General features: G+C 34.0%; 1 protein-coding gene across 1 annotated transcript in view; it reads right to left on the bottom strand.

The window, feature by feature from the left end:
• The window catches only part of LOC115889254 (dynein heavy chain 12, axonemal), a 232,470-nt gene that overhangs the window by 145,111 nt on the left and 67,436 nt on the right, over window positions 1-19,923 (bottom strand). Inside the window, exons 5-11 of the mRNA XM_030909199.1 lie at window positions 12,815-13,037; window positions 12,634-12,756; window positions 5,924-6,086; window positions 5,738-5,865; window positions 5,548-5,683; window positions 5,272-5,496; window positions 3,895-4,067 (exon numbers count right to left, since the gene is read on the bottom strand). Coding sequence (XP_030765059.1) covers window positions 3,895-4,067; window positions 5,272-5,496; window positions 5,548-5,683; window positions 5,738-5,865; window positions 5,924-6,086; window positions 12,634-12,756; window positions 12,815-13,037 — 1,171 coding nt within the window. The remainder of the gene's footprint in view (window positions 1-3,894; window positions 4,068-5,271; window positions 5,497-5,547; window positions 5,684-5,737; window positions 5,866-5,923; window positions 6,087-12,633; window positions 12,757-12,814; window positions 13,038-19,923) is intronic.

Consider the following 19,923-nt stretch of genomic DNA (forward strand, 5'->3'; position numbering starts at 1 on the left):
ACAGAACTGGCCCTCAACAATTTGGTAGGGGAAATTAAGAGTACCTTTGATCGCAAAGAAATTGCGGTAGGGATATTCCTAGATATTGAGGGAGCATTCAACAATGTCACCCCTCAATCGCTCCTAGGCGCTGTGAAAGCACGAGGAGTCGAAGCTACCATAACTGAATGGATTGAGCAAATGCTCAAAAATCGAGTAGCAACGACCTCGCTCAGTGGTGAGTCCGTTAGGTTTGTTCCGGGCAGGGGATGCCCGCAAGGAGGAGTTCTCTCTCCTCTTCTGTGGACCCTGTTAGCGGACGACCTGATGGCAATCATCGATGCATACGAGGTTGAAGCACAGGCATATGCGGACGACCTGGTGATCCTAGTAAAAGGACACAAAGAGGAGGACATCTCCTCAAAAATACAGGAAATCCTAGATGCAATTCACGGCTGGTGCACACTGGAACAATTAAGTGTAAACCCACAGAAAACCGTGATCATACCATTCACCAGAAGAAGGAAAACAGACAAACTGAAACCGCCCATTCTTCTTGGTGAGACAATTCCGTTTGCGGAGGAAGTTAAGTATCTGGGATTAAACCTGGACAAAAAACTTAGCTGGACCTCTCATCTGGAAAAAACATCAAAAAAGGCTTGCTATGCTCTATGGGCATGCCGCCGAATTTGTGGTAGAAACTGGGGATTAAACCCCAAAAATATGTACTGGCTATACGTGACGGCCATCAGACCTATTATCACGTATGATGCAGTTACCTGGTGGCAGAAAGCCAACCAAACAACGGCAAAGAATAAATTGTCGAAACTACAACGACAAGCATGCTTAGCGGTGACTGGTGCCTTCCATTCCACGCCGTCAAAGGCTATGGAAACCCTACTCGATCTACCTCCTCTTCAAATTCTTTTGGAAAGAGAGGCGAGATGGGCTACATATAGGTTTCTAAATATAGAACGAGGAAGCCAAGGAACAATTATGTTCATACAAAACCGCTAATAGAAGAACTACAGTCGGATGAGATTATGGGAATGATCTCGGATCTTACACCACCAGTCCAACTCTTGACGCGCACCTACAACGTCCTGTTTCCGAATAGGGACGAATGGGATAAGCCGGGAAACGGCTTATTACATGCGGAAATGTGTTGGTACACGGACGGATCCAAAAACGAAAAAGGATCTAGCGCAGGAATTTACTGCAGCAGTCCAAAGACTGAGATCTACCACAGTCTTGGAAAACACATCACGATCTTTCAAGCTGAGCTATATGCTATTGAAACCTGTGTGCAACTGCTGGTAGAACAACAATACACCGGGAAAACAATATGCATATTTTCGGATAGTCAAGCTGCGCTGAAAGCACTTGAGGCAACGAAAAGCACGTCTATGACGATTCTTCATTGTAAGAAACTACTCAACATACTGGGAGATAGGAACAAAGTGTCGCTAATATGGATACCGGGACATGTCGGCCTAGAGGGAAATGAACGTGCTGATTCCCTCGCCAAAATTGGTGCAGGCTCGCCATTCGTGGGCCCAGAACCGACACTTAGCGTTCCCAAAAATCTCGCAAGAGACAGGCTCTGTGAATGGGTTTGAGACATTCCGAGACTGGAATGACAGTCCCGGAATGGAGCATGCCAAGAAAATCCTAGCAGGGCCATCCAAATATAGAACAGGAGAACTCCTAAAGGCCGGTAGGAATGGAACGCGTGTGCTCACTGCAGTGTACACGGGCCACTGCCGGCTGAGATCTCACCTACAGAGGACGGGACTGGTGGAAGACGCCGAATGCCGACTCTGTATGGAAGATGATGAAACAATGAAGCACGTTATGTGTACCTGCCCCGCTGGGAGCAGGACCAGGTTTGAGATGTTTGGCAAACCCATGCTAGACCTATCAGACCTAGGAGACATATCGCCCTCAGACATAACGGCCTATATTAAGAGGCTGGGTCTTGAGGATGAACTTTGACGCTCTTGTAAATTAGAGCTTGTAGAAACTGAGCCACAATAGGCCCTCGCGGCCTCAGTGGAGGGTCCCCTATGGGACCCACTCTTAGTCAAATACAAATATCCTGGAGGGAGATTTCCGGTTGAAATCTGATTTTGTGAAGGAAATCGAATCCTTGCATCACTTCTTGTGTATCCACCGTCAGAATATCGTCGTGAAGAAATAGCTGCCGTTTCGTGAAGCATTCCCTGTTGGCAAATAGCAGGTCTTCGTAAAGAAGGATTAAGGCTTCCGAAACACCTTTGGTCAGAGACGTGATTGGATTTTGATGATTTTATGGACCGCCGACCGATTATAAGGGATTAAATAGCCAAATTTTCCGACCGATATTCCGATTCCACGTGCCCAAGAAGTCCCCGAACAGTTCCAAGGTATGCTATAATTCTTCTGCCTAGTCGAAGTCAATTGTTCATATTGTTGTCTGGTTTTCGACTTTTCCACGCCCACGTGATGTAGAAAGATTAGTTGAGTGTTATCTTTCTTAAGTCTTATTTGGTTGTTCGTAATTGTAGAGCAAGAAGACCGATCCAGACCGTAGCACAGAACAGTCCAGAATTCCATCCGTTCCTGTTGCCCGTGTGTAGAGTTACCCGTTGGACATCATAAACCCTCGTTGAGGTAAAGTTCAGATTTAATTAGTCCTTCTTTATTACCTTCATTAACTCCTACACGTTGTGCTAGTCCTTGTTCTATAATTGAGGCTCTTTTCTAAAACAACCAATATTATTTAGGGTTTTTTATGTTCACCATTTGAAATCTCAACACCTACCTTTCACCTGTACCTCTGCTGACATCCGTGGGCTCCAGTGACAGTACACCGAGCTGTTGTGCACCGCCGTAGCCACCCTGTAGCTATACACCGTAGCTCAGCCGGAGTTCTTCCGAGTTGTTTTCAAGTATATCACATCGAGTAGAGTAAGACTGTTTAGATTTTAGTTGGGTTTAGATTTGCTATTTGTATTGCGCCCTTAGAGCATACTTAGTTTAAGTTAAGGGGGATGACGTCTTAGTTTTAATATAGCTTAGACCATTTTCATTTTTCATTTATTTTTATCGAATTAAACTTTACTTCATTTCATATACATTTCATCATTTTCTTTATACATTTAACCTTTTTGATATTTCAATAAATTGCTTAAATATTTTTAGTAGTATTATTTGCAGTCTAGTCTCATAGTTAAGTTAGAGTCACTTAAGTACAAGTAATTATAGTATATTTGAAGTTCATGGTAGTTACACTCAACAGTTCGAGGTTAGTGTTGAAGTCTACTTAATAGTTACATCTTTATTGCCGAGTTCATAGAGTATAATCCGGTTTTGCTAGTTGCGACATAACTAGGACTACCTGTACTGTATCGAAATTTTTTAAAGGTACATAATTATTATTTTAAGACACGTCCATTAAAAAATAAGCACTAATTGATTAAAAAGAAGTATACTATTGCTATTAATTAAATTATATTTTATCCTCATAGTATTTGCCGAATTAATATTTTTATCATGTAATGGGCAATTGTTTCGTCGAACTGCCTGAATACATCTTTACTTTTGATGAGATCGGTGTAATAAAGCTAAGGTGTAAAATGTTGTTCCGGGAGAGTTATATTGAGTGCAATAACCTACAATCACGCAATTATGCACATGTCAATATGAACGGTAATCGGGACTGCGTAAATACCATAGATAAAAGAAAATAATCTACTATTAAGAGTAAATACAGAGGCGGAAAGTTCTGATTTCTGCCGTAACGAGCGCTGCTAAATTTAAAAAAAAAAATTAAAAATCGGCTGAAATGAACCAAGCCTAGAGAACAATCGCCAATCTACTCATATCATATTATTTAAAATGTGTTTTTTTAGTATTTTAATTCTAAATACGAACCTTGGGAAATATAATCGTTTCTTTTCCAAATATGCTGTGACACCTTCGTTTATCTTCTCAAGTAATTCATTACAATGTTTCATTATTTCTAAAACGCCATCAGCTCCAGCTATAACAAAAACTCTTGGATCTCTCATAACTACATCCATATATCGCTTGTACGTATCATTAACCTAAAAAATAAGCCTTAGTTTTATTAAAGTCTCTTAAAATCAATGTGTGTATGTATACTGGCTGGTATATGGTACTAAAAACTGGAGTGGCTTTAAAATAAAATCACACGATAGGTAATTAATAGAGTTTAGTAATGCAAAGAGATAATGTCGAAAGATACTACTTTAAAACATTAAGATTAAAGTTAAGTTAAGTAAGTTAGTAAGTAAAGTAACTAAAGCTATGTTGACACGGGTAGTGAAGTACGCTCGTGTCTCACACTTTCGTGAGATGCAAAAGTACCGAAAAACCATTCGGGAAAAATGAAAATCGTCCAGCGATCGTATGCTGTATAAGGCTGATTCTCACTATACCTTCCGTATCCCTTCCGTTTACATAAAATATTATAACATGTAAACGAATAGAACAATACACACTATCCATTCCGTTTCCCTTCCGTTCCATATATTTTCCTTCCATACATTTTTTAGCGGAAGGACTGAAGCGTATCGGAAACAGGGTTGTCAAGTTCTTACATTTGTACCAGCCCTGTGACAATTTGGTAATATTTATTTATTATTTCACCTCTTAATTAAATCTATTACGTTTTTCAAAAGAAACAAATTTTTAATATAAAACTTTCGTAATGATATTAATTGTATACAATAAAAAGTATGGAACTGATACGGAACCGTTAGGTTAGATTAGGTATAGATACGATTATATATTTTGAATATATTCACGCTATACGTATAGCGTGAATATAATCAAAAATACGGAACGAATATGGAATGGGTTTCCATTCATGGATTTTCCATTAATTCCATCATTAAAGGTTGATTAGATTCCAAACGGAAGGTATAGTGAGAATCAACCTTTACACGGCAAACGTGCCAATCTTTTATTGAGTGCCTTTAGTGGAAGGTTGTACACTAATGTTCCCAATATTGCGACATTAAAACAAAGGAGTTTGGACGAGTGAAAATAATTAATTGTGGCATTTATGTCAATATTTCTTCACAGTTGCCGACATTTACGATTTGTCGTTTAGACATTTCTAATTTGCCGCGTGTCATTACTGTATATTTCTGTATATAAACTAAAATATTTTGATTAAAAGAAAATATATAAAAGTGAGCAACGCTGTGCCGTTTACAACGTTGGTTGTACAACTTAATCACGTGACTAAAAGTTTATTTGGTATGAACCGTATAGTTCTTGTACCTCTTTAAATAAAATTCCTTCTTCGGGCATTTGAGCCACGATATCTTTTGACGAGAAAATGGGTAAAAGGTACAACCACTGTGATTGTACTTTACCCCATTCGTCTAATGTTGAATTAATTCTTGTCAGTTTAAAATAAAATGCTCTAACTTCAGCTTCGTATGGTTTAACAAATATCGAACCTCTCATCGTTAGAGCCTTAAGAATGTGATCATCCAAAACAACCTTAAAATAAACATTACATTATCACTTTTAACTGATAATGTAAAGTAGTACTTGAATATCATCCAACTGAGTTAAAATATTGATGCCCGTATCTTTAAAAGTGCCCGTTTTAAATAATATTTCGTCCCATTCTTTTTGCATTTTTTGTAAATTACGGTAAAGTTCTCGTTCCTTGCTTGCACCAGAACTAAAAATAAGATAAGGTATTATGCATCACATCCAAATACATGTATTAAAGTACCTAATAATATCGTATTTGTCCAAATCTCCTTCTAAACCCATCATTGTCATTTTTCTTAAGGATGTACCGGCGTTAGGGGTGAGATCGAATCCAGCTATAAGAGACATTTCCTTCCAATGTCTTTTCATCTAAAAAAAACAGTATTAAATAATATAAAATATAGATGAAATATTTAGCATGCGATACCAATGCATCATTACACATGATCCTCATAAGAGTCATGGCAGGTCTAAAATCCTTTAATTTTTGAATGGCCAAAGCCGTCAATTTCAACGGCGATGGCCATGCATATAGATCTGGATCATCAACTGCTCCAAAAAATCTCAATGTATCTTCAGATGAAGCTTGCCTATAAAATAAATATTCGCAATGCAATAATAATTTAATTGTTTCTTTTTTCTTAAACCTTTAGATTATATCCATATATTTTTTTTCCTTTTCTTGGGTATGAAGGTTTTTTTAATAAATTAAAAGATTGAAACAATTTTTTTAAGCGACATTTCGCTCCAACATAGTGGGCTTGTTCAGGCACTTTATTCTTGAAGTCGCCTTGCTAACACCAGTCTGTATAAATGAGTGTGACACTGAGTGACTGTGAGTGTCACACTCATTTATGTTGGATTTATGTTTCCATCTTTCAATTTATTAAAAACACCTCATACCCAAGAAAAGAAAAAAAAATATATGTTATAATATCTTATTTGTATTTAGTATATCTCATATTCCTAAATTATAAGTAAACCGAAAAACATCGCAAACTGTAAAAGATTCTTTATACAGGGTGTCCCGCTTAAGATGGATACAAGCCAATATCTTGGTTGTTAGTTGAGCGATCTTTTTCATTTTTGGCAGGAGGCTATCTGGCTATAAGACGTACATTTTGCCCAGGGTATGAAATGCGATACATCATAGACGTACGTTTTAATGGGGTTTGAAATTTTTCGAGTCAAGAGTAAACTACCCTTACGACAGTATTTATTTCAAATCTGATAAATTATATTGAATCCTCCTTACCCAAGATACATAAGTTCTAATTTTGATAAATATTGATACAGGGTGTTATTAAAATAAGACATTTTTATTTTTATTATTATTTTTTTAAGTACTTACGACGCCACTGGTTAAACAACTGGTTTATTATTAATAACCAATTATAACCAATTATCAATTAATAATCGATTTAAGTTTTCAGATATAAAGATATAAGTTCGTTATAGTTTTATAAATCTTTGTTTAGAGCATATTTTTCAAAGTTAATAGTGATTGTTTTAAATAACTATTTGGATTTTTTTAAATATTTCTCAATAAAAAGAATAAAAATCGTATTTCAGATTCCATTAAAACTGGGTTTTTAAATTATTTTGTAACTCATTTTATTCATTTGTATTAGCAAACTTAAAAAACAATTTTTTAAAGTAAACAAAATAAATTGAAAATATTTAGTTTTTTTGTATCGTATCTTAATTATTATGGAAGCTATCTGAAAACTTAAATCGATTATTAATTGATAATTAGGTTATTGATAATAAACCAGTTGTTTTTCCAGGGGCGGCGTAAGTACTTAAAAAATAATAATAAAAAAAATGTCTTATTTTAATAACACACCCTGTATCAATATTTATTAAAATTAGAACTTCGGTATCTTGGGTAAGGAGGATTCAATATAATTTATCAGATTTCAAATAAATACTGTCCTATAAGGGTAGTTTACTCTTGACTCGAAAAATATCAAACCCCATTAAAACGTACGTCTATGAGGTATCGCATTTCTTACCCTGGGCAAAATGTACGTCTTATAGCCAGACAGCATCCTGCTAAAAATGAAAAAGATCGCTCAACAAACAACTAAGAAATTGGTTTGTATCCGTCTTAAGTGGGACACCCTGTATAAAAGTACAATTATCTTCAAGAACCTTCTATTATTGTACGACCGATCTCCACAAACGGAAAATTACTTATTGTACACGGAAGAAAAACGCACGAAATATACATTTTACTAGGTTATAATTGCTGGACAGGCCCTAGACACCCAATAGCAATTTTATAGACCTACAAATTTAATTTCTTCCGCATCGCCAGACGGCGCAAAATGCATTAAAATACAGGTTTCTAATTTATATATGAAGATGACATGACAGCATGTTGACTACCGTCTGTGGGCTAGTTTTGTTCTAGTTGACAAAATGGTGGTGATCCGTCAAGTTATTTTTAAATCGTTTTTTAAATAATTATTAATTCAGATGTTCCTTATTTGTCGGAAAGTTCAGTGATTTGTAGTTTGTGTTTTTATTAGTTTGTGTATTTTGATTTTTACAGTCGATCATAATTTTCGTGTTAGATACTAAACTTTTTTATTAAAAACAAATTGCCATTTTAAAAATAACAAATTTATGGACCAAATAAAAAAATAGTTTAATCATAAATCATTGCAGTAACTACATAGTTGGTAATACAATAATAAAACATTTTAGCAAGTAATAATAGTTAATTAGTTGTCTATAATATTTTTACTATATTATAACTCATTTGTTAAATCAAAAAATAGCCGCTATGTCCTCTATTGTTTGTGTTTAAAATGTATGTATTGAGGAACAGACTTTGTAGATGCATTTTGTACATTTTCGCGAATTTTGGCAAACAAAGAAAAACTGCCACGCTTTTTGCAAGAAACTTACCGTAAAAACCTGAATACTTAAAAAATGTATAAAAATCATAAAAATAGTACACCTACATGTGAAAAATCTAGTTTTTATGATATCTGAAAAAAAATAAAAAAAATCTATTGAGTGTCCTTTAGACATGGAATTTCTCTTTATTTTTCTGCTACCACGCCACGTCACGAAGCCCCAACTACATGGTCACCAGTCGTAGTTCCATTCATTATTTTAAGTTATATTATTAAAAAAATAGAGATACAAAAAAACACACTCTTCAACTGGCAATGACAAACAAACAGCAGTATGTCCACAGCACAAAAGGAGAGTTCTGCTTGTGTGTCTACCGCCAATGGACATACAGCACATAGAAAGTCTAAGGTATTTTCGCCATTTAATTCAAATGGGATATAATAAATTTATAACGTCGTTTCTAATATAATTTTGTAACTCTGTGTAGTTTGCAATGCCACCTTTAGTTGAAAATCTTAAAAAATGGACAAAATTAATTTGGTAAGTCTGCTCTTCAGTTATATCATCTACTGATGTTGCCTTTTTGAAGTGAAACTTCTTTACACGCGACGGGAGTTAAAATTCAAGGCCGTGACACACAAGCTAACAAGATGACACGCGAAAATAGTAACAAAAAGTGATAACAATCGAAAAGGTAGTAAGCCAATGAGAAAGTTAAGATAGGTCTTTGGAGCGTCGTAACTCGGGCCCTATGTGAGTTAGGGGACTGAAACTCGGAATGTAGATGGGACCCGAAAAGCTTCATCTATTCATGATATTTTGAAGACATTTCGTGCAATGATCCGATTTAAATAAAGTATGGTTTGTCGATAGATTGGACCTCGACACGTGTCACTATGACAGTTAGTTTTGACGTAAAAGTTGATGTCGTCCTATCGCAATCAAACTTGTTGGGTAGGCTATGTGAACGACGTTGTGGATACAATGTTTCGTTTACATCTTCATCAGGATGGGACTAAGGATTTGATATTGAAGAAAAATGTGGGTCGATTTCAGCATAATTGGTGACGGGCTACAGGATGACGCCCTCGACGTTTCGAACCGATGTCTCTAAATAGACGAAATCATCAGGATTCTAATCGGGTCTTAATTATCGGTCGATTGGAACCAAACTCGGCATGTGGATAGAGGTACCCGAATGGAGTCCTCAGACGGACAGACGGTCATTTTAATACAAATTTTGTGAAATCGAATCAAATTATTTATTAATTTTTAACATTTCAAACAAGTTATTTCGGAACTTTGAATAAGAAGACTAAGGAAGGAGCATATCAAAAATCTTAGGTACACCGCGATGGGCCTCAAATATGGCCGACTTAAATTCCGGTTTATCAGTGTCGTTCTAATTTTATTTAAAAAATGTAAAACTACGATGTAGGGTAGACGTGGGGTAGACTCAATAATTTGTTGTTTTATTTTACGTTGTGAATAAATGTTGGTAGTTATTAAAATTGTTATAAAAATATATAATTCTAATAAAAATAGATAAGTTATAATAAGTATTTATTAACACAAACATCCGATACGCTACTGAAGCAGGTAAGTCAAATTAACGTATCTAAATTCTTTGACATCTAATCTTTGACAAGTAATAAATAAAAGCTAAAATGCAAGAAAAATATATAATTTAGTTAATTTAAGCGAATTTCATAAATGATCGGTTTACTATACGTATGTATATTTTATAGTCACTTACTAGCGAAAAGTTGTTCCATTATTTCACTCAATTTTTGCCGAGATCTACCGCACGCTACATAACCATCTATTTTAGAGTCTTTTTCGATAAATCGCGATAGTGTCACTGTTAATTTAAGTTCTGCCACAATTTCCATCCAGATTTACTACCTTTATACAACTATCAGTAGTAGAATAAATAATAAATAACATAAAATAAGCTCCGTAAAGACAGACAAATCCACAAAATTTCAAATCAAATTCAAATGTGTCAAATGAATCGTCAAACAGAACTGTCAAGGACCCACACCCTAGAGTGCTTTTTCCGCCCACCATGCATGAATACATGGATAGCATTATGCTCCTTCCTTAGTCTTCTTATTCAAAGTTTCGGAATAAGAAAAAATTGAAACTATCTAAATATATTTATTCATATCTTAGGGTTATGTAACGTGATCTGAAAGGAAGCCAAAAATGCAATAATATACAGGGTGTTCCATTTAAAAAAAATCATCCAGGTCCACTCATACTTTTTTGGGCCACCCTATATAAGTTAAAATATTTTCCTGAAATACATCCTGGTACATACTTTAGATTTGCACTTAATCAAAATTCCCAAGTTTTTTATTCTAGGAGCTACAGATGCCCGACGCACTATTGCCGGACCTTGTATGTTCAAAGTTGATTTTTCTATTCATTATAAAGCACAAATAGGCCAGTCGCCAAGTATTAAAAAATAGCTTATGGCGGGAGCAAATCCGGACAAGCTAGAATAAATTTTATTTTGTTTAGTTTAGTGTAAGGAACCACGTGTTAAATTTGCACCACCCCCAAAGCCCGGATTTGGCCGCCATATTGGAAAAAGTGGCTAAAATTCGGTTTATTTTTCATTATTTGTCAATAACTCGATTTCTATCAACTTTAGTGCAAAAAATATACAGAACAAAATTAAATAAGAGGAAAAACTCTATAAAAAACGTTCTATGTACTTTTTCCGTGCGACCACCCGTTTCCAAGTTATCTCGGTTTAAACACGCTGAATATATTATAAGCAGTTGGTATTTTCTCTATTCTAGGCAGTTTTTGTTTTTCCGAGAACACTTTTTATTTCTCCACGCATTTTGTGGCTGCGACACCACATCCGCATTATACAGACAAGAAAAAATGAAATTCGTAAAAGTTTTACAGCAAGAAAAAGAATTATTACAGACAGTTGCACAAACTTTCAAAGACCCAAACGCATCCCCAGAAGATATAGAAAAAGCAGGAGAACGATTTCTCACTATATGGATCCAAAAAATGCGACTCATTAGATAAGTACAGATATCAGTGTTTCGTAAAATCTATTACCAAAAGCTTACCAAACCTAGCATCATTACCACCGACCAAAGACGCAGCTCGCTTGCACTCCTTCCGTACGTACAGTCAGGTACAGCTATGGTATGGGAATGAAAAATCACCTCTGGATTGGGGATGGAAAAAATCAAAAAATGGGTTGATGCCCATTGCTACTTCCCAAGATGCAGCTCCCCAAGAATTATTAAATCTGATTTAATGTAAATGTGCCAAAGGTTGTAATACATCTTGTAGCCGCAAAGCAGGTTTGCGTTGCTCGGTAATGTCTGCACTTTGTCAGGGCAAATCATGTTCGAATAATTTAGAGGTGGCAAAATTAGACAAAGATGAGTATGAGGACAATTTTTTTCTCGATAAAGATCAACGAAAAGAATATTCTGCACCTTATGAACCAGATCCGGAATGTGATACAGATGTGGAAGACATTCAGGAAGATTATATTGAACAGCCAGTAACATAAAAAAAACCAAGGAACTCTGATGAACCTTCCACCTCAAAAGAAACCTAAGTTGACGACATGTGGATTAGGCCTATTGGAAATGGGGAGACCACTAAAAAAAACGCGCCGGGTACTTTACCTCAAAGCAGCTCCCTGAGAGATAAGGCGGTTAAACTTGATTTTCCACCAGTCGCGCAACAATAAAAATTTAGTCCGTTATTGCGGTCATAATGCAAATTGCGTTCATCCATTATGACCGCAACAGCAGGCTACTGCCAACCAGTAGCATACAAGTTTTTAGGCTTCATGTTTCGGGGGTTCCGCTCAAGGTGGTGTGGAAACAAGTACAGTTAACCGCGGATATATTGAACACGTACATTATATCAAACTTTAATTTTGTTTTCGTAAAACTCGATACTTTGGGTAGTAGCACGAAAAAAAAACATACAACGTTTTTTATAGATTTTTTCCTCTTCTTTAATTTTGGTCTCCACATATTTTGCACTAAAGTTGATAGAAATCGAGTTATTGACAAATAATGAAAAATAAACCGAAATTTAACCAATTTTTCCAAGATGGCGGCCGAATCCGGGCTATACGGGGAGTGCAAATTTAATACGTGCTTCTCGCCACCAAACTAAACAAAATAAAACTTATTCCAGCTTGTCCGGATTTGCTCCCGCCATCGGTGCACTTGCCGACTGGCCTAATATTAGAGGAATACAATTTGAGTTACTTACCTCAACTTCATTCTATAAGTTTTTTGAATTTTCAATAACTCCTTCATATAATCGTCAACTCTTCGTTCAGTATCTTCATAATCTAAAAACTCAAATGGACCATCCAACCAAACATCGATATGTCTAGTATTATTTATATTGAAATTAAATTTTTGTTTTATCGATCTATTTAAACGATTACCTTTGTATATTCATGCACACTTTAATCAAATGAAAGAATGGGTAAATCCAGTTTTCTACTTGTTCGACCGTTTTGAATATCGATACGGTAAATCCTAAACATTGTTGTTCTTTAACAATCCAAGTAATTTTTTGTCTGAGATCTCTTAATACAACCAAATGAACCTTGATTTGGTTGACATATTGTCTACATCGATTAAAATCATCCATATCATCTAGACTCCCTAGAAAATTTGTTAATAAACCAAATTAAATGTTATTGTTAAATATACAGAGCCCTGCATCAGTGCATCAAGTAACTATAGCTCATATTAAAAAATAGTCTTAGCGTTTTCATTTAAGTACAAAACGAAAAATATGCCCTCTTGTACATAATATCTCAAAAAAGTGTAAGTTAGTAAGGTTACAGCCCATATATTGCTGCATTTTTAGTTTTATCCCAATCCCTTCACATAATCCAAGTTTATTTTTTAAAAAAGGATATTATTAATCATTTATTAAATCTTCAAAAATGAATTAAAAATATCAATCGACGTGTTGAAAACAAAACAACGCTTCGTATATGCTACAGTAATGTCTGTTCTTACTTTGTTATAGGCTTGGTGCATTTCAGTTCATTTAAAAAAAAATCGCTATGTATTTCACGCCGGCGCCGTCCCGGATACAGCTCATGTTGATCGCATTAAAATTATATTGAAATTGTGGCTTTGTGATAATATTTAAGTATTTTAGTTTTTTACTAGTGCAGTTATTGAAACTATAGTCTGTGTAACGAATAACTTTAAATTTGACAGGTCCCGCGGGCTTTTCTAGTGTTAATTTTATTAGGTTAGCAACTTGCGGCCATACTGACGCAATGCCGTCTCTAATAGAATAGCCTCGGAGCGAGATATTTATGACGTAACGCTAGTTAGATACTACGGATTAATAAATATGTTGTAGAATACATGGAAAAAATAATTATTCCTCGTATTTTTGGTTAGTATTTTAAAAATAATATAGTTTACATGAAATATACATAATATACAGTTAATAAATACAATATATATACCTATTTATAGTAATAAATACTATGGCAAATAAACTATGAACCATACAAATGCAGCAAATGTTTTACAATATACAAATAATGAATAGGTACATAAGATAATGGGTAAAATATAAAATATATTTGAAATTTTGGGGTTTGAAAATCGATCTAATTAAACAAAAAACATTCAATATCTACTAATAGTGATGTATTATTATTTGCATTCACAAAATTTATATGTATATTTTGCAAGTATCAATGTTCGAAAAATTATATTTGCAAATAATACAATCGTACATACGTATCAGAAAAATAGGCGTCAGCGATGGCTTTGAAATAAAGATCGCTGTCATTTTATATGTAAAATTATTCTAAAATTTTTGATTTTTTTAAAATATATGGCTGAAATCGTACTCCATAGTCAATATAGATAGTTTTAGTGTTAAGAATAATAATTTAAAAAAATATGTGGTCATCTTTTGACAAATTTATATTAGATTATTAATTGCAGTAAACATTATGTGGTGTGAATATTTTATATGTAATTTTTTGGATTATATTCGACACTATTTTTTCATATGACACAACACTGATGAAGGCTATAATGTTAGCCGAAACGTTTTTCTTTAAACCAAATAAAAATAATGAAAAACCAAATGAAAACTTAATCAGCGTTTTTCCCGAACCTAAATCCCAAGAAAATCAAAAATTTTAGAATAATTTTACATATATAATGACAGCGATCTTTATTTCATAGCCATCGCTAACGCCTTTTTTTCTATGATTTGTATTATTTGCAAATATAATTTTTCGAACATTGATACTTGCAAAATATACATATAAATTTTGTAAATGCAAATAATAATACATCACTATTAGTAGATATTGAATGTTTTTTGTTAAATTAGATCGATTTTCAAACCCCAAAATTTAAAATATATGTATTTTACATTTTACCATTATCTTCTGTACCTATTCATTATTTGTATATTGTAAACATTTGCTGCATTTGTATGGTTCATAGTTTTATTTGCTAAAGTATTTATTATTATAAATAGGTATATATTGTATTTATTAACTGTACAATATGAATATTTCATGCAAACTATAACATTTTTAAAATGCAAACCAAAAATACGAGGAATAATTATGTTTTCCATGTATTCTACAACATATTTATTAATCCGTAGTATCTAATTAGCGTGATATCATAAATCTCGCTCCGAGGCTGTTAGAGACGGCATTGGTCTGATATTTAGAAATGTCAAAAGCTGATGACATTTTACTTTTGACAATAATTATGACATTTCGTGTTGATTTTTGCAAGAAGAGGAAGAACTGTCACTTGTTTTATTATTTTCCTTTTCTATTTCACGAAAAGAGTTACCTATCTGATTCGTTCAGGCACTCAATTTAAAGAACATCAACTTTTTTGACAGAGGGATTTTATATTTGCCATGTTGGTAAAAAATAACGGTCAAAATTCAAAGCTATTCATTTTATAGACTATACTAATATAAAACATTCAGGTACGAGGTTTGTGTGATGTAACGCTGTTTCGGATAGTAAAGAATAAGTGAAAAAGAATCCGAACGAGGCGTCGCGTTGTGTTGGGACAATTTCTAATGTTATTAATAAAATTGCCGAAAAAATCTTAACACGTAAAGGAGAGCGTAATTAGGGCGTCGTTTAGGTTAGGTTGCAATTAGGTGCAATAATATTCAATAACTCAACTTTCCCAAATTATACATCATTCATTATTTCACAAAAATAACACGTATCTCACAAAATGTATAGTTTAAAAAAAATTGTGCATTATTAAGGTAAGCGCGCATTTATTCGCATCGGACGGACGTATCGGACACACGGAACGGACGAAAATTATTATTTGCCTCATTTTAAATGAGATAACGCACATACATACGTATCGGACGCATCGTAGACACGGGAATCCGTTCAGAATAATTAGAAAAGAATTAAATCAGTATATACGATGCGTGCGGATGACGTCGCACAGTGATTGAAAATGCAATTCTACGGTTCCAAAAATATTTATGTTATGTAAGTGTTTTTTTCGGCTTTATAAATCAAGGTATAAGCTAATAAACTTTTACAAATTATGTTGCAAAAGTTTTTTTTTTAATAATAACTATAGATACGAGTGCCTTTATTGTTTATTTATTTTCACAGTGGGAATCTTAGAAAAATCAATGTTCTTTTTTTCGAAAAAACGCTCGGACACGTCGATTATTGATTTTGTTGATGCCATTTTTGAATGATGCCATGAACCTATTTTTATGATGATATTTTAATCTATAGAGGGTGTCCCAAAAATTGAGTTATGCCAGATAACTTCTTTGTTTTAATGGAAACACCTATCTTTGTTATTTTATTTGTGGATTTTATGTCAAATTCTAGACGTATTTTATGTTATATACCTATCTTCAACTGTTTTTAAGCTGCAAATAACTGAAAATCGACATTTCACCCTCTTTGTCTACCTATACAGTGTCTACCATAATGTTGGCTACATATGGTATTTTTTTTAATTTATAGGTTCTGGTTCTTCTATGAAAATGTTTTATATGGAATTTATTACTGGATTGGCTCAAGTAACTTGATATTCAAAGTATAGCATGCACCACTAAATTATTGGAAACCTGACAAACTGTCAAGACACGGCATGGCTATAAAAAATTACCGTTTCGAAATCGACTTTTCTGATTTTATCCTCTGGAAATGACTTCAATGTGAAATCTTGAATTGTTTTACTTTTACACATTGAATATCAAGTTACTGGAGCTAATCCAGCAATAAAATCCGTATAAAAATATTTTATAGAAGAGCCAGGACTCAAAACATGCCTTTTTCTACTTTTTCTTATTTCCGCTCCAAATTTTGCAGGTGGTCTTAAAATATCATTCTAAACATTTTTTTCAAATAATTTTTTTCCATATTTTGCCATGTAACCCCACTTTTCGCGTTTTCATAGTGGTTTTTTTTAATTTGCCGCCATGATAGTGATCACGTGAGTGATGGCATAATGACTTTTTAGGTTATTAAACATGCAGGAGCAATCCACCAAACAAAATTTTCGGAAATCCTATAAATAAAAATGTTTCCCATATGTAGCCAACATTATGGTGGACACAAGGGGCGCCTGGTGGCAAAAGTTTCTGTTTTTCTTTAGAAGGAAAAAATGTAGAGAACAAAATGATATTAGTATATGGAAGTCGTAACAAGGCACAAAAAAGTTCTACCTTGTTATGCAACAACGTTTTCGCATTATTCTTGATTTACAATGTACACTTTAATTGAGCGTCCTAAAATATCTTTCATACTAAACATCATAATTTTACGTAAAACACAAATTACATATCTCCAGAAATATGCAGCATGTATTTGAGAAATCAAAACACACAAACATTAATTTAACGAAACGATTAAGACTGCAATCGAAACAGAGATCAGAATTGTTCGAAACGGCGCGGCGTATTAACACCCGACGCAACGGACGCATCGCACGAATCGCAATATATTTGTTATCATCGCATATTATATTCGGATTTTCTTCCCGCATTTTTATTTAGTGCAATCCTCGAAGCGGGCTAGTACGAAACTTCTGTTTTTTACGTTCGCTTCCCAAATGAGTAGTAGTTCTGATGAAGAATTATTTGCAATTGCATGTGCATTTGAACAGGAAGAGCAAAGGAACAAGAAAAAAAACGAATTTGGGTCCATAATGTAAATATGAAGAGGAAATTGTATGGAGAATTTCATTCTGCAACCTTGTTTGATGACTAGATAAGAGATGAAGCAAAATTTTTCCAATACTTTTGGATGACCTATGAAAAATTTAGACAATCAAATTCTGCAAGTCGATTCCTGTTTGCATCGCGCATTGGATCGAATTTACGAACGACGCACAGTGATAGAAAATGGATTTCTGAAGTTCCAAAATTCAAATTTTTTGTTGACTTAAATCTTTTACAAAATGATTTATTATCCTTCAAAGAAAGCTAATAAACAGTGCTACACAAATCCCAGTCGCCCTGGCTAAGAAACAATTATTGCTCCACGTTGATCGAAAGTCGAAGCAGTTAATTAGCCCGCTTCGAGGATTGCACTAAAATGAAAATGCGGGAAGAAAATCTGAATATAATATGCGATGATAACAAATACATTGAGATTCGTTCGATGCGTCCGTTGCGTCCCGTGCGAACAAATGCGCGCTTACCTTTAAACATTATTTATATATTTGTGTATTTTGTGAGGTACGTGTTGAGTAAATTAACAAAAAAAATTATTACAGTCATAGGTTAATAGAATTGAAGTGATTTTACAGGAAAAATTATATAAATATCGAGTATGATATTTTTCTGTAGTTTTATTGGAAAATATTTGAAATTTTCGAATGGTGTTATTTTTTATCGCTGATATCTTTGAGGCGGTTGATCTGAGGAACGTTGACCTTCAGACGTATTTTTGTAGAGCGTGAAATTTCCTATATCTTCTCGCAAATTAATTCAAAAATAAAAAAGAAAAATGTCCGTGTTATTTAAATGCAAAAACAACAAATAAATTGAGGCAAACCTTAACATTAATATTAAGGGTTCTACTAGGCGGCAACATTTTTGTTTTTAAATGTACTTTCAACTTTTCAACACCATAATAATAAATAAAAAAATTATTTTGAAACACCCTAATATACAGGGTGCTACAAATTCGGGGTACAGACATTGGTATCTCGGTAACCGTAATAGATACGAATATGGTTAAATTGACGTCAAATAATGCTTAACATTTTCGACCTAAAATTTTGAGCACCGTGTTCAATTTACGATTACGATATTTATAACAAAATAAAAACAGACCAACTATATTATACAACAAGCGTTGTTTTTAATCCTTGCCACTGATTGGTATTTTAAATTGTTTTTAAGACTTGCCGCAAAATATATATTTTTTTAATTATTAATGTAAACTCACCGGCAAAAAAAACGGCCACTAAAAACTAGTCCCAATTTCAAAGTTGGATTTCTCGCGAGCCACTCATTAGATTTCTATGATTTTTTTTAAATTGTAAATTAATTCTTTCTTAACGGATGCTACGTCAGAAATTTTTATTCCGAATTGTAAAACTTGGAAAATAAGTTGGTTATAATAATGGTTTTATAATTCGGAAACTCGCTATTTATTTATCTAGTAATGCTAGAACACTATTAATTTGAAAGTCAATTGGAGAAAATAGTATGATTCATTAACAAGCGATGTAAATATTTGCGATTAGGTAAAATTGTGATGTAAGAGGACAGGCTTAGCTTGCCGGCCAGTCAGTAGTAGACTGTTGTGTTTTGTCACAGAGCTGATATTTGGAGGTTGCGTGTCTTATGACTAAGGTTGCGAGTCTTTTTGACTATTAGGATCAGAGTCTTTTGGACTATTAAGGATGCGAGTATCTTTGACTATTAGGATGCGAGTCTTTTTGACTATTAAGGATAGGAGTCTTTTGACTATTAGGATGCGAGTCTTTTGACTATTAGGATGCGAGTCTTATTTACTATTAGGATGCGAGTCTTTTGACTATTAGGATGCGAGTCTTATTTACTATTAGGATGCGAGTCTTTTGACTATTAGAATGTATTACGAGTCTTTTTGACTATTAAGGATGCGAGTTTTTTTTAGTACTAGGGATGCGAATCTGTTTAGCTGCAGATTTGCGTCCGTGGAAAGCCCCTATACTTATTTCAGGTAACACCATGTGATGTCGTCTCATTCCAATACGGGAAAATCAAACACATGTTCACCCTTTGAATACATTTATTCGAATTAGCTAACCTAGTTACAAAAGATGGTATGCTATGCTTTTGTTGTTGCAATAATTAATGAAATATTAAACAGACAATTGTTGGGTAACCAGGTCGCACTACATCTCCCCTTTCAGTAGAATGAACTTTATTCTGGCCACAAATAAAGGACATTCGGCGTAAGCAAAAATTGACAATAATAATTATATGATATCCATTGGGTGTCGCAATTTTATAAATAAACTGTTGCTTTAATTAAGTTTACGAATATAC

Source organism: Sitophilus oryzae, unplaced genomic scaffold (assembly GCF_002938485.1).
Source record: "Sitophilus oryzae breed Bouriz unplaced genomic scaffold, Soryzae_2.0 scaffold_812_pilon_pilon, whole genome shotgun sequence".
NCBI lineage: Eukaryota > Metazoa > Arthropoda > Insecta > Coleoptera > Curculionidae > Sitophilus > Sitophilus oryzae.